Genomic DNA, 14,372 nt, shown 5'->3' on the forward strand with positions numbered 1-14,372 from the left:
AAAGGCAGATGACCTCAGGCCTTGGATATTCCAGGATGAGATAGTGAAGGCTTTGTGTTCCATAAAGTGTCCAATGTTGTTGGTCGTGTGGTTTGGCCTCAGGCCAGTACGTGTGAGCAGAGCCTGCTGAGCATCTGGTACATGGGGTTTGGGCATGGTTGACTTGAGGGGGTGTTGATTGATTGGGTTGGGGGTGTGGATGTGGCTGGTGGTGCTGTGGTCTGGATGTAGGTCCTCTCGGCATGGATCCTATATGTGTAGGTCCAGGGGGGGGGGGGGGGGGGTCTCGCAGGTCTGAGAGAGTGTCTCGCTGGGCTATCAGGGTGGCTGACAGGGGAGGTGGTCAGAGGGGGTGAGGTCACCTGGGCTTGGGGGTCTTCATTTGTCTGTTCTGCTGTGATGTCGATGTTGTCGGGAGCTGAGGTGGGCTGTTCTGCTGTCTTCTCTCTGTGGGGTTGGCCATGTCTCTAATGGGTTGTTCTCTGTCACACGCCATCCCCCTCACCTTCTCCTCCAGCAGTCTGATACTCTCCTCTAGTGCTCTGTTCTTCTCCTGCTATCATGACACAAGGCGAGACCCAGATGCAGACACAGGAGGCAGATGGTTGGAGTCTTACAATGTTTATTAATCCAAAAGGTGTAGGCAAGAGAATGGTCGTGGACAGGCAAAAGGTTAAAACCAGATCAGAGTCCAGGAGGTACAGAGTGGCAGACAGGCATAATGGTCAGGCAGACTCGGGGTCAGGACAGGCAGAATGGTCAGGCAGACTCGGGGTCAGGACAGGCAGAATGGTCAGGCAGACTCGGGGTCAGGACAGGCAGAATGGTCAGACAGACTCGGGGTCAGGACAGGCAGAATGGTCAGGCAGACTCGGGGTCAGGACAGGCAGAACGGTCAGGCAGGCGGGTAAAGAGTCCAGAAACAGGCAAGGGTCAAAACCTGGAGGACTAGAAAAAGGAGAATAGCAAAAAGCAGGAGAAAACACACAGGAGAACGGGGAAAACACTGGTTGACTTAGAAAAACATACAAGACGATAAATACACTGGCACAGAGAGACAGGAAACACAGGGATAAATACACTGGCACAGAGAGACAGGAAACACAGGGATAAATACACTGGTACAGAGAGACAGGAAACACAGGGATAAATACACTGGTACAGAGAGACAGGAAACACAGGGATAAATACACTGGTACAGAAAGACAGGAAACACAGGGATAAATACACTGGTACAGAGAGACAGGAAATACAGGGATAAATACACTGGTACAGAGACAGGAAACACAGGGATAAATACACTGGTACAGGGAGACAGGAAACACAGGGATAAATACACTGGTACAGAGAGACAGGAAACACAGGGATAAATACACTGGTACAGAGAGACAGGAAACACAGGGATAAATACACTGGTACAGAGAGACAGGAAACACAGGGATAAATACACTGGTACAGAGAGACAGGAAACACAGGGATAAATAAATACACTGGGGGAAATCAGCGACACCTGGATGGGTTGGAGACAATCACAAGGACAGGTGAAACAGATCAGAGCGTGACACCTCCTGCTCTTTCTCCTGTTGAAGTTGTCTCACCACAGTCCAGAGTGCAGATATGTCTCTCTCCACCTCCAGCTCTCCGGGTCTGGTTAAGGGGGTGTTGTTGTGCTGGACTGTTGTCTGGGTCTGTGCTGACTGGAGTGTAATCACCTGCTGTTCCAGCTCCACCTGCCTTACCTCCAGCTGGGTGAATTTATCCTTCATTTCAATAAGGGAGTGGTAATCTGTGCTGGGAGGTTGACTCTCCGCTGGGGGTGGCTCATCTGGTCTGACCCGCTCGGGGTGGGGGTATCTTTATCAAGGGAGAGCTTATCCTGCTGGGCTAATTATTTGATTAGGTGAAAGTCCAGCTGAAACTGTTTGGGGTTACCCTGTACCATCACTGTTCTGGACTTATAGAGGTTTATATTAGCTGACTCAGAGTCCTCGTTGTCTAGTGTCCTGAGTTTCCACCCCCTCGGTAACACCCCCCCCTCTCTTAACAGAGGGGTAGTGTGCTAACATAGCACTGTGCCATCACAGGGGATTGTCTGTTTGGAATATAAGCTTTCTGATGTTCCCATTTTTATAATATTCAGCAAAAAGTGTTTCTTGATTTTCCATAAGGAGCTTCATTTTGTGCTCTTGTCCTGTCCTGTCATTCTTACGCGGGTAACTGTTACATCTATTTGAATTACCTCTGAACAGCAGCTTCTAAGGCCTCTCCATTTGGTTGGAGTAGACTGTGCGACTCTCCTGCCGTTTTTGGGCTAAAGGGCTTTGACACCTCTCACAACTAATTCAAGTTGTATCAAGCTTGGCAACCTTAATTTAGCATTCAGTTCTTATAATGTATTTTTCTTCTTGGCTTTTGGAAATAAAATATAGCTTCAGGCTAAACATCACTCACTCAGTTCCAGGTTGGATGGCGTGTCAAGTGTCTCTGTTGTTTTCCAGAGCGTTTGCTGTGTAGCGTTGGAATAATAATCTTAAGTATTTGTAAACCTTCCAGGTGATTCTGTAATTCCATCCAAAATCAGGCGGTAGGTTTTGAGTGTTGATTTGGAGTGAGGGTTATGTTGTAGAGTTTATCGAACTATAAATCTATATATTTTTTAACAACATGCTGAAAAATGCAGGAGCTAATTTCCTCATGACCTTTCTCTCTCTCTCTCTCTCTCTCTCTCTCTCTCTCTCTGTCTCTCTCATTGTCTCTCTCTCTGTCTCTCTCCTTGTCTCTCTCTCTGTCTCTCTCTCTCTGTCTCTCTCAGTGGGGAGAAGTGATGATGTGACACTAGCTGACATCCCCTCCTGATCCATCCCATAGTGTGTAGGAGTCAGGACAAAAGCCTGACTCTTCACTTCACTTCTCTCGGCCCCCCATGTGTGTTATTGTATTGTCATTGTATTGTCTCTAAGTGCGTAGAGTGTAACTCCCTCTGTGCTTTTCCGTGTCCCTTCTGTACAGTTGATTAAAATATATAAGTCTGAATTCAGAGGTTCTGTAGCTCCCAAACTGTCCTACCTAGTCCCATACACCAATATACCAGGTGTGTCCCATCCACCAATATACCAGGTGTGTCCCATCCACCAATATACCAGTTGTCTCCCATCCACCAAACTACCAGGTGTAAAAAAGGGAAGGGGCTCAGGGGGTATGCTAATTTGGTATAGAGCAGACCTAACTCACTCTACTAAATTCATCAAAACTGGAACATTCTACAATTGGTTAGAAATTCAAAAGGAAATGATCTCAACAGAGAAAAATGTCCTCCTGTGTGCTACGTATATCCTCCCACTAGAATCCCCATACTTTAATGAAGACAGCTTCTCCATCCTTGACTGGGAAATCAATCATTTCCAGGCCCAGGGGCATGTACTAGTCTGTGGCGACCTAAATGCCAGAACCGGACAAGAACCTGACACCCTCAGCACAATTAGGGAACAACAAATTCAATCCCTTTTAGACAACTTCCTGAACAAAACGTTTCACTTTAACAGTAGAAAACCTAAACAGTATATTTGACCTCTCAGCTTCCCAATAAAATCTAAAAATCTCAAGCAGACAACCTAAGAATATTAACAACAATGACAAATGGTTTGATGAAGAATGCAAAAAAATTAGAAAGAAATTGAGAAACCTGTCCAACCAAAAACATAGAGACCCAGAAAACCTGAGTCTACGCCTTCACTATGGTGAATCACTAAAACAATACAGAAATACACTACGGAAATAGAAGGAACAGCACATCAGCTCCATAGAATCTAACCACTTCTGGGAAAATTGGAAAACACTAAACAAACAACAACACTGTCATGTTCTGACCTTAGTTATTTTTTTTTTTTATGTCTTTGTTTTAGTATGGTCAGGGCGTGAGTTGGGTGGGTTGTCTATGTTCCGTTTTCTATGTTGTGTTAGGCCTGGTAGGCAGGTGTCGTTAGTTGCTTCTGATTTCCCACTTGTGTTTCGTGGGTGTTTATTTTCCTGTTTAGTGTTTTTTTTGTCATTCACGGGACTGTTCGTTGGTCGTTTATTGTTTTGTTCAGTTACTTAATTAAAAGATATGAACACTTAACACGCTGCACTTTGGTCCTCACCTCCTTCAGATGACGACCGTTACAAACACAAAGAATGATCTTTCCAAAACGGAGATGTATGGGTAAACCACTTCTCCAATCTGATTGGCCCTATAACAAACAGCAAAAACGGAGATGTATGGGTAAACCACTTCTCCAATCTGATTGGCCCTATAACAAACAGCAAAAACGGAGATGTATGGGTAAACCACTTCTCCAATCTGATTGGCCCTATAACAAACAGCAAAAACGGAGATGTATGGGTAAACCACTTCTCCAATCTGATTGGCCCTATAACAAACAGCAAAAACGGAGATGTATGGGTAAACCACTTCTCCAATCTCATTGGCCCTATAACAAACAGCAAAAACATAAACATGATCAAATACAAATCTTAGAATCAACTATTAAAGACGACCAGGACCCACTGGATTATCTGATTACATTGAATGAACTACAGGACAAAATACAAACCTTCCAACCTAAAAAGGCATACTAGATGAAATGATAAAATATAGATAAAACTATTAAACATCATCCTCAGCTCTGGCATCTTCCCTAATATTTGGAACCAAAGCCTGATCACCCCATTCCACAAAAGTGGAGACAAATTTGACCTGAATAACTACCGTGGGATATTCGTCAACAGCAACCTTGGGGAAATCCTCTGCATTATCATTAACAGCAGACTGTTACATTTCCTCAGTGAAAATAATGTACTGAATAAATGTCAAATGGGCTTTTTATCAAGACACCATGCGACAGACCACGTATTCACCCTACACACTCTAATTCACATACAAACTTATCAAAACAACGGAAAAGTGTAGTAAGTGTGAAGAGACTCATAGATGAAGGTTGGTTAATTAAACGTAATGGTTGGTGAATTAGACGTAATGAAGGTTGGTTAATTAGACGTAATGAAGGTTGGTTAATTAGACATAATGAAGGTTGGTTAATTAAACGTAATGAAGATTGGTTAATTAGACATAATGAAGGTTGGTTAATTAGATGTAATGAAGGTTGGTTAATTAGACATAATGAAGGTTGGTTAATTAGACATAATGAAGCTAGGTTAATTAGACATAATGAAGCTAGGTTAATTAGACATAATGAAGCTAGGTTAATTAGACACAATGAAGGTTGGTTAATTAGACATATTGAAGCTTGGTTAATTAGACATAATGAAGCTAGGTTAATTAGACGTAATGAAGGTTGGTTAATTAGACATAATGAAGCTAGGTTAATTGGACGTAATGAAGGTCAGAACGTGACAGCTAGGTTAATCGAACATAGAGAATCTTGGTTAGTCAGACATCATTTCATTGAATACATGTTTTGGGTGCAGGGTAGACTGATGACATGAAGGGAGAGTCTCTCTTGTTAGAGGTTAAAGAGACAGACCGGAGAGTAGCTGGTTCGAATCCCAGGTCTGGTGGGTGAATCACATTAAAGGAAATGACAATGCAGGAGGGTAAGCAGAATCTATCTGCTGCCATTGTGCCCCTTGATCAAGGCACTGAAGGGTAACTAATACTAGTCTCGATCATCTTTTTCTCTTCTCCTGCTGTTCCAGAGTGTCGTGTGATGAAGTCCGTGGTCTTTGGTAAAATGTCCGCCCCTGTGACCAGCCGTGGTTCTCCGCGCTCCATGGGCCTGTCAAGAGGCAGCAAGTCCCCCGCAGGCTCCGGTAAGACTGGAACACACACACACATACATACACACACACACACACACACACACACCCTATGTTTTGTTCATGTGACTCTAATTTGTTTTGTTATCAGTAAATGCTTCAAACAGGGGCAGTCCAGATGGAAATTCACTGAACTACCTGAACCTAGCTGAACTACCTGAACCTAGCTGAACCTAGCTGAGCCTACCTGAACCTAGCTGATCCTAGCTGAACCTAGCTGAACTACCTGAACCTAACTGAACCTAGCTGAACTACCTGAACCTAGCTGACCTACCTGAACCTACCTGAACCTACCTGAACCTAGCTGAACTACCTGAACCTACCTGAACCTAACTGAACCACCTGAACCTACCTGAACCTAGCTGAACCTAGCTGAACCTACCTGAATCTAGCTGAACCTAGCTGAACTACCTGAACCTAGCTGAACCTAGCTGAACCTACCTGACCCTAGCTGAACCTAGCTGAACCTACCTGAACCTAACTGAACCCAGCTGAACAACCTGAACCTAGCTGAACCTAGCTGAACTACCCGAACCTAGCTGAACCTAGCTGAACCATCTGAACCTAGCTGAACCTAGCTGAACCTAGCTGAACCTACCTGAATCTAGCTGAACTACCTGAACCTATCTGAATCTAGCTGAACTACCTGAACCTAGCTGAACCTAGCTGAACCTAGCTGAACCTACCTGAATCTAGCTGAACTACCTGAACTACCTGAACCTAGCTGAACCTAGCTGAACTACCTGAACTACCTGAACCTAGCTGAACTACCTGAACCTACCTGAACCTAGCTGAACTACCTGAACCTAGCTGAACTATCTGAACCTAGCTGAACCTAGCTGAACTACCTGAACCTAGCTGAACTACCTGAACCTACCTGAACCTAGCTGAACCTTAACATGTTCTCCTCAGTGGACAAAGAGCCTTAGTTGATGTGTCTTAATGTGGATGAGTGAGAATTAAAGATGAACTATGCAGAAATCACTCTTCCATTTCCTGGTTGCTAAAACTAAAATTGTCTGAGTTTCTGTGACTAAATAATGTGGTATAGTGTAGAGAATCATTGTACCATCTCAACCACTGTGAAATGTATTTTCCATGAACACAAATATTGTTGTTTCAACTGTTTCAAGTTAAGAACGGGAAGCTTAGTAGGGTAGTAGGGTAGTAGAGTAGTAGAGTAGTAGGGTAGTAGAGTAGTAGAGTAGTAGGGTAGTAGAGTAGTAGGGTAGTAGGGTAGTAGAGTAGTAGAGTAGTAGAGTAGTAGAGTAGTAGGGTAGTAGAGTAGTAGAGTAGTAGAGTAGTAGAGTAGTAGGGTAGTAGAGTAGTAGAGTAGTAGAGTAGTAGGATAGTAGAGTAGTAGGGTAGTAGGGTAGTAGAGTAGTAGAGTAGTAGAGTAGTAGGGTAGTAGAGTAGTAGAGTAGTAGAGTAGTAGGGTAGTAGGGTAGTAGGGTAGTAGTAGAGTAGTAGGGTAGTAGAGTAGTAGAGTAGTAGGGTAGTAGTAGAGTAGTAGAGTAGTAGAGTAGTAGAGTAGTAGGGTAGTAGAGTAGTAGAGTAGTAGAGTAGTAGGGTAGTAGTAGAGTAGTAGAGTAGTAGAGTAGTAGTAGAGTAGTAGAGTAGTAGGGTAGTAGAGTAGTAGAGTAGTAGGTAGAGTAGTAGAGTAGTAGAGTAGTAGTAGTAGTAGTAGTAGTAGAGTAGTAGAGTAGTAGGGTAGTAGAGTAGTAGTAGTAGGTAGTAGAGTAGTAGACTAGTAGGGTAGTAGAGTAGTAGAGTAGTAGGGTAGTAGAGTAGTAGAGTAGTAGAGTAGTAGAGTAGTAGAGTAGTAGGGTAGTAGGGTAGTAGTAGAGTAGTAGAGTAGTAGGGTAGTAGTAGAGTAGTAGGGTAGTAGTAGAGTAGTAGGGTAGTAGTAGAGTAGTAGGGTAGTAGTAGAGTAGTAGGGTAGCTGGGTAATAGAGTAGTAGGGTAGTAGAGTAGTAGAGTAGTAGAGTAGTAGGGTAGTAGAGTAGTAGAGTAGTAGGGTAGTAGTAGAGTAGTAGAGTAGTAGGGTAGTAGAGTAGTAGAGTAGTAGGGTAGTAGAGTAGTAGGGTAGTAGAGTAGTAGAGTAGTAGACTAGTAGGCTAGTAGGCTAGTAGAGTAGTAGAGTAGTAGGGTAGTAGGGTAGTAGAGTAGTAGAGTAGTAGGGTAGTAGAGTAGTAGAGTAGTAGGGTAGTAGAGTAGTAGAGTAGTAGGGTAGTAGAGTAGTAGAGTAGTAGAGTAGTAGAGTAGTAGAGTAGTAGGGTAGTAGAGTAGTAGAGTAGTAGGGTAGTAGAGTAGTAGGGTAGTAGAGTAGTAGAGTAGTAGGGTAGTAGAGTAGTAGAGTAGTAGGGTAGTAGGTAGTAGGGTAGTAGGGTAGTAGAGTAGTAGTGTAGTAGGGTAGTAGAGTAGTAGAGTAGTAGAGTAGTAGGGTAGTAGAGTAGTAGAGTAGTAGAGTAGTAGGGTAGTAGTAGAGTAGTAGAGTAGTAGGGTAGTAGAGTAGTAGAGTAGTAGTGTAGTAGGGTAGTAGGGTAGTAGAGTAGTAGTGTAGTAGGGTAGTAGAGTAGTAGAGTAGTAGGGTAGTAGGGTAGTAGAGTAGTAGGGTAGTAGAGTAGTAGGGTAGTAGTAGAGTAGTAGAGTAGTAGGGTAGTAGAGTAGTAGAGTAGTAGAGTAGTAGAGTAGTAGGGTAGTAGGGTAGTAGAGTAGTAGGGTAGTAGAGTAGTAGAGTAGTAGAGTAGTAGGGTAGTAGTAGAGTAGTAGGGTAGTAGGGTAGTAGGGTAGTAGAGTAGTAGAGTAGTAGAGTAGGGTAGTAGAGTAGTAGAGTAGTAGGGTAGTAGTAGGGTAGTAGTAGTAGAGTAGTAGTAGGGTAGTAGAGTAGTAGTAGTAGTAGGGTAGTAGTAGAGTAGTAGGGTAGTAGGGTAGTAGGGTAGTAGAGTAGTAGAGTAGTAGAGTAGTAGGGTAGTAGTAGAGTAGTAGAGTAGTAGAGTAGTAGTAGTAGAGTAGTAGAGTAGTAGAGTAGTAGGTAGTAGTAGTAGTAGTAGAGTAGTAGAGTAGTAGAGTAGGTAGTAGAGTAGTAGGGTAGTAGGGTAGTAGTAGAGTAGTAGGGTAGTAGAGTAGTAGAGTAGTAGTAGGGTAGTAGTAGTAGTAGAGTAGTAGGGTAGTAGAGTAGTAGAGTAGTAGAGTAGTAGTAGTAGTAGTAGTAGAGTAGTAGAGTAGTAGGGTAGTAGTAGAGTAGTAGGGTAGTAGAGTAGTAGGGTAGTAGGGTAGTAGTAGAGTAGTAGGGTAGTAGAGTAGTAGGGTAGTAGTAGAGTAGTAGAGTAGTAGAGTAGTAGGGTAGTAGAGTAGTAGAGTAGTAGGGTAGTAGTAGAGTAGTAGAGTAGTAGGGTAGTAGGGTAGTAGAGTAGTAGAGTAGTAGAGTAGTAGGGTAGTAGAGTAGTAGGGTAGTAGAGTAGTAGAGTAGTAGATTAGTAGGGTAGTAGAGTAGTAGAGTAGTAGAGTAGTAGAGTAGTAGGGTAGTAGAGTAGTAGAGTAGTAGGGTAGTAGAGTAGTATGGTAGTAGAGTAGTAGAGTAGTAGGGTAGTAGAGTAGTAGGGTAGTAGGATAGTAGGGTAGTAGGGTAGTAGAGTAGTAGGGTAGTAGTGTAGTAGGGTAGTAGAGTAGTAGAGTAGTAGTGTAGTAGGGTAGTAGGGTAGTAGAGTAGTAGTGTAGTAGGGTAGTAGAGTAGTAGAGTAGTAGGGTAGTAGGGTAGTAGAGTAGTAGGGTAGTAGAGTAGTAGAGTAGTAGAGTAGTAGGGTAGTAGTAGAGTAGTAGAGTAGTAGGGTAGTAGAGTAGTAGGGTAGTAGAGTAGTAGAGTAGTAGAGTAGTAGGGTAGGAGGGTAGTAGAGTAGTAGGGTAGTAGAGTAGTAGAGTAGTAGGGTAGTAGTAGAGTAGTAGAGTAGTAGGGTAGTAGGGTAGTAGGGTAGTAGAGTAGTAGAGTAGTAGAGTAGTAGAGTAGTAGGGTAGTAGTAGAGTAGTAGAGTAGTAGAGTAGTAGTGTAGTAGGGTAGTAGAGTAGTAGAGTAGTAGAGTAGTAGAGTAGTAGGGTAGTAGAGTAGCAGGGTAGCAGAGTAGCAGAGTAGTAGAGTAGTAGAGTAGTAGGGTAGTAGGGTAGTAGAGTAGTAGGGTAGTAGAGTAGTAGAGTAGTAGAGTAGTAGGGTAGTAGTAGAGTAGTAGAGTAGTAGGGTAGTAGGGTAGTAGGGTAGTAGAGTAGTAGAGTAGTAGGGTAGTAGAGTAGTAGAGTAGTAGGGTAGTAGTAGAGTAGTAGAGTAGTAGAGTAGTAGAGTAGTAGGGTAGTAGGGTAGTAGTAGAGTAGTAGAGTAGTAGGGTAGTAGAGTAGTAGAGTAGTAGGGTAATAGTAGAGTAGTAGAGTAGTAGGGTAGTAGAGTAGTAGAGTAGTAGGGTAGTAGTAGAGTAGTAGAGTAGTAGGGTAGTAGGGTAGTAGAGTAGTAGGGTAGTAGGGTAGTAGAGTAGTAGGGTAGTAGAGTAGTAGAGTAGTAGGGTAGTAGTAGAGTAGTAGAGTAGTAGGGTAGTAGAGTAGTAGAGTAGTAGAGTAGTAGTGTAGTAGAGTAGTAGAGTAGTAGAGTAGTAGGGTAGTAGAGTAGTAGAGTAGTAGGGTAGTAGAGTAGTAGGGTAGTAGGGTAGTAGAGTAGTAGAGTAGTAGAGTAGTAGGGTAGTAGAGTGTTATAGTGGTAGAGTAGTAGAGTAGTAGAGTAGTAGATTAGTAGAGTAGTAGGGTAGTAGAGTGGTAGAGTAGTAGGGTAGTAGAGTAGTAGGGTAGTAGAGTAGTAGAGTAGTAGAGTAGAGTAGGTAGTAGTAGTAGAGTAGTAGGGTAGTAGAGTAGTAGAGTAGTAGAGTAGTAGAGTAGTAGAGTAGTAGGGTAGTAGAGTAGTAGAGTAGTAGTGTAGTAGAGTAGTAGGGTAGTAGTAGTAGGGTAGTAGTAGAGTAGTAGAGTAGTAGTGTAGTAGGGTAGTAGGGTAGTAGAGTAGTAGTAGTAGTAGTAGTAGTAGGGTAGAGTAGTAGGGTAGTAGTAGGGTAGTAGTAGAGTAGTAGTAGTAGGGTAGTAGAGTAGTAGTAGAGTAGTAGAGTAGTAGGAGGGTAGTAGAGTAGTAGTAGAGTAGTAGAGTAGTAGGGTAGTAGTAGAGTAGTAGAGTAGTAGGGTAGTAGAGTAGTAGAGTAGTAGGGTAGTAGTAGTAGAGTAGTAGAGTAGTAGAGTAGTAGTAGAGTAGTAGAGTAGTAGTGTAGTAGGGTAGTAGAGTAGTAGAGTAGTAGAGTAGTAGAGTAGTAGGGTAGTAGAGTAGTAGGGTAGTAGAGTAGTAGAGTAGTAGAGTAGTAGAGTAGTAGAGTAGTAGGGTAGTAGGGTAGTAGAGTAGTAGGGTAGTAGAGTAGTAGAGTAGTAGAGTAGTAGGGTAGTAGTAGAGTAGTAGAGTAGTAGGGTAGTAGGGTAGTAGAGTAGTAGAGTAGTAGAGTAGTAGGGTAGTAGAGTAGTAGAGTAGTAGGGTAGTAGTAGAGTAGTAGAGTAGTAGAGTAGTAGAGTAGTAGGGTAGTAGGGTAGTAGTAGAGTAGTAGAGTAGTAGGGTAGTAGAGTAGTAGAGTAGTAGGGTAATAGTAGAGTAGTAGAGTAGTAGGGTAGTAGAGTAGTAGAGTAGTAGGGTAGTAGTAGAGTAGTAGAGTAGTAGGGTAGTAGGGTAGTAGAGTAGTAGGGTAGTAGGGTAGTAGAGTAGTAGGGTAGTAGAGTAGTAGAGTAGTAGGGTAGTAGTAGAGTAGTAGAGTAGTAGGGTAGTAGAGTAGTAGAGTAGTAGAGTAGTAGTGTAGTAGTAGAGTAGTAGAGTAGTAGAGTAGTAGGGTAGTAGAGTAGTAGAGTAGTAGGGTAGTAGAGTAGTAGGGTAGTAGTAGGTAGTAGAGTAGTAGTAGTAGTAGAGTAGTAGGGTAGTAGAGTAGTAGGGTAGTAGTAGTAGTAGAGTAGTAGAGTAGTAGGGAGTAGTAGGGTAGTAGAGTGGTAGAGTAGTAGGGTAGTAGAGTAGTAGAGTAGTAGTAGTAGAGTAGTAGAGTAGTAGAGGGTAGTAGTAGTAGAGTAGTAGAGTAGTAGAGTAGAGTAGTAGAGTAGTAGTAGTAGTAGAGTAGTAGTAGTAGAGTAGTAGGGTAGTAGTAGAGTAGTAGAGTAGTAGGGTAGTAGAGTAGTAGGGTAGTAGAGTAGTAGAGTAGTAGGGTAGGAGGGTAGTAGAGTAGTAGGGTAGTAGAGTAGTAGAGTAGTAGGGTAGTAGAGTAGTAGATCAGTAGAGTAGTAGGGTAGTAGAGTAGTAGGGTAGTAGAGTAGTAGATTAGTAGGGTAGTAGAGTAGTAGAGTAGTAGAGTAGTAGGGTAGTAGTAGAGTAGTAGAGTAGTAGGGTAGTAGGGTAGTAGAGTAGTAGAGTAGTAGAGTAGTAGGGTAGTAGTAGGGTAGTAGAGTAGTAGAGTAGTAGAGTAGAGTAGTAGAGTAGTAGAGTAGTAGAGTAGTAGGGTAGTAGAGTAGTAGAGTAGTAGGGTAGTAGAGTAGTATGGTAGTAGAGTAGTAGAGTAGTAGGGTAGTAGAGTAGTAGGGTAGTAGGATAGTAGGGTAGTAGGGTAGTAGAGTAGTAGGGTAGTAGTGTAGTAGGGTAGTAGAGTAGTAGAGTAGTAGTGTAGTAGGGTAGTAGGGTAGTAGAGTAGTAGTGTAGTAGGGTAGTAGAGTAGTAGAGTAGTAGGGTAGTAGGGTAGTAGAGTAGTAGGGTAGTAGTAGAGTAGTAGTAGAGTAGAGTAGTAGAGTAGTAGGGTAGTAGTAGAGTAGTAGAGTAGTAGGGTAGTAGAGTAGTAGGGTAGTAGAGTAGTAGAGTAGTAGAGTAGTAGGGTAGGAGGGTAGTAGAGTAGTAGGGTAGTAGAGTAGTAGAGTAGTAGGGTAGTAGTAGAGTAGTAGAGTAGTAGGGTAGTAGGGTAGTAGGGTAGTAGAGTAGTAGAGTAGTAGAGTAGTAGAGTAGTAGGGTAGTAGTAGAGTAGTAGAGTAGTAGAGTAGTAGTGTAGTAGGGTAGTAGAGTAGTAGAGTAGTAGAGTAGTAGAGTAGTAGGGTAGTAGAGTAGCAGGGTAGCAGAGTAGCAGAGTAGTAGAGTAGTAGAGTAGTAGAGTAGTAGGGTAGTAGGGTAGTAGAGTAGTAGGGTAGTAGAGTAGTAGAGTAGTAGAGTAGTAGGGTAGTAGTAGAGTAGTAGAGTAGTAGGGTAGTAGGGTAGTAGGGTAGTAGAGTAGTAGAGTAGTAGGGTAGTAGAGTAGTAGAGTAGTAGGGTAGTAGTAGAGTAGTAGAGTAGTAGAGTAGTAGAGTAGTAGGGTAGTAGGGTAGTAGTAGAGTAGTAGAGTAGTAGGGTAGTAGAGTAGTAGAGTAGTAGGGTAATAGTAGAGTAGTAGAGTAGTAGGGTAGTAGAGTAGTAGAGTAGTAGGGTAGTAGTAGAGTAGTAGAGTAGTAGGGTAGTAGGGTAGTAGAGTAGTAGGGTAGTAGGGTAGTAGAGTAGTAGGGTAGTAGAGTAGTAGAGTAGTAGGGTAGTAGTAGAGTAGTAGAGTAGTAGGGTAGTAGAGTAGTAGAGTAGTAGAGTAGTAGTGTAGTAGAGTAGTAGAGTAGTAGAGTAGTAGGGTAGTAGAGTAGTAGAGTAGTAGGGTAGTAGAGTAGTAGGGTAGTAGGGTAGTAGAGTAGTAGAGTAGTAGAGTAGTAGGGTAGTAGAGTGTTATAGTGGTAGAGTAGTAGAGTAGTAGAGTAGTAGATTAGTAGAGTAGTAGGGTAGTAGAGTGGTAGAGTGGTAGAGTAGTAGAGTAGTAGAGTAGTAGGGTAGTAGAGTGGTAGAGTGGTAGAGTAGTAGAGTAGTAGGGTAGTAGAGTAGTAGATCAGTAGAGTAGTAGGGTAGTAGAGTAGTAGGGTAGTAGAGTAGTAGATTAGTAGGGTAGTAGAGTAGTAGGGTAGTAGGGTAGTAGGGTAGTAGAGTAGTAGGGTAGTAGTAGAGTAGTAGAATAGTAGGGTAGTAGAGTAGTAGATCAGTAGAGTAGTAGGGTAGTAGAGTAGTAGGGTAGTAGAGTAGTAGAGTAGTAGAGTAGTAGGTAGTAGTAGTAGTAGTAGAGTAGTAGGGTAGTAGAGTAGTAGGGTAGTAGTAGTAGTAGTAGAGTAGTAGGGTAGTAGAGTAGTAGAGTAGTAGTAGGTAGTAGGGTAGTAGTAGAGTAGTCAGTAGAGTAGTAGGGTAGTAGAGTAGTAGGGTAGTAGAGTAGTAGAGTAGTAGGGTAGTAGTAGTAGTAGTAGAGTAGTAGTAGTAGTAGTAGAGTAGTAGGGTAGTAGGTAGAGTAGTAGAGTAGTAGAGTAGTAGGGTAGTAGAGTAGTAGGGTAGTAGAGTAGTAGAGTAGTAGTAGTAGAGTAGTAGGGTAGAGTAGTAGAGTAGTAGGGTAGTAGAGTAGTAGAGTAGTAGGGTAGTAGAGTAGAGTAGTAGAGTAGTAGGGTAGTAGAGTAGTAGTAGTAGAGTAGTAGAG

At 42.7% G+C, this 14,372-nt stretch overlaps 1 protein-coding gene across 1 annotated transcript in view; it reads left to right on the top strand.

Annotated features, from left to right (window-relative positions):
• Positions 1-14,372, top strand: part of LOC139417918 (serine/threonine-protein kinase DCLK1-like) — a 125,869-nt gene that overhangs the window by 41,942 nt on the left and 69,555 nt on the right. Inside the window, exon 5 of the mRNA XM_071166909.1 lies at positions 5,695-5,808. Coding sequence (XP_071023010.1) covers positions 5,695-5,808 — 114 coding nt within the window. The remainder of the gene's footprint in view (positions 1-5,694; positions 5,809-14,372) is intronic.

This window comes from Oncorhynchus clarkii, chromosome 10, assembly GCF_045791955.1.
Source record: "Oncorhynchus clarkii lewisi isolate Uvic-CL-2024 chromosome 10, UVic_Ocla_1.0, whole genome shotgun sequence".
Taxonomy (NCBI): domain Eukaryota; kingdom Metazoa; phylum Chordata; class Actinopteri; order Salmoniformes; family Salmonidae; genus Oncorhynchus; species Oncorhynchus clarkii.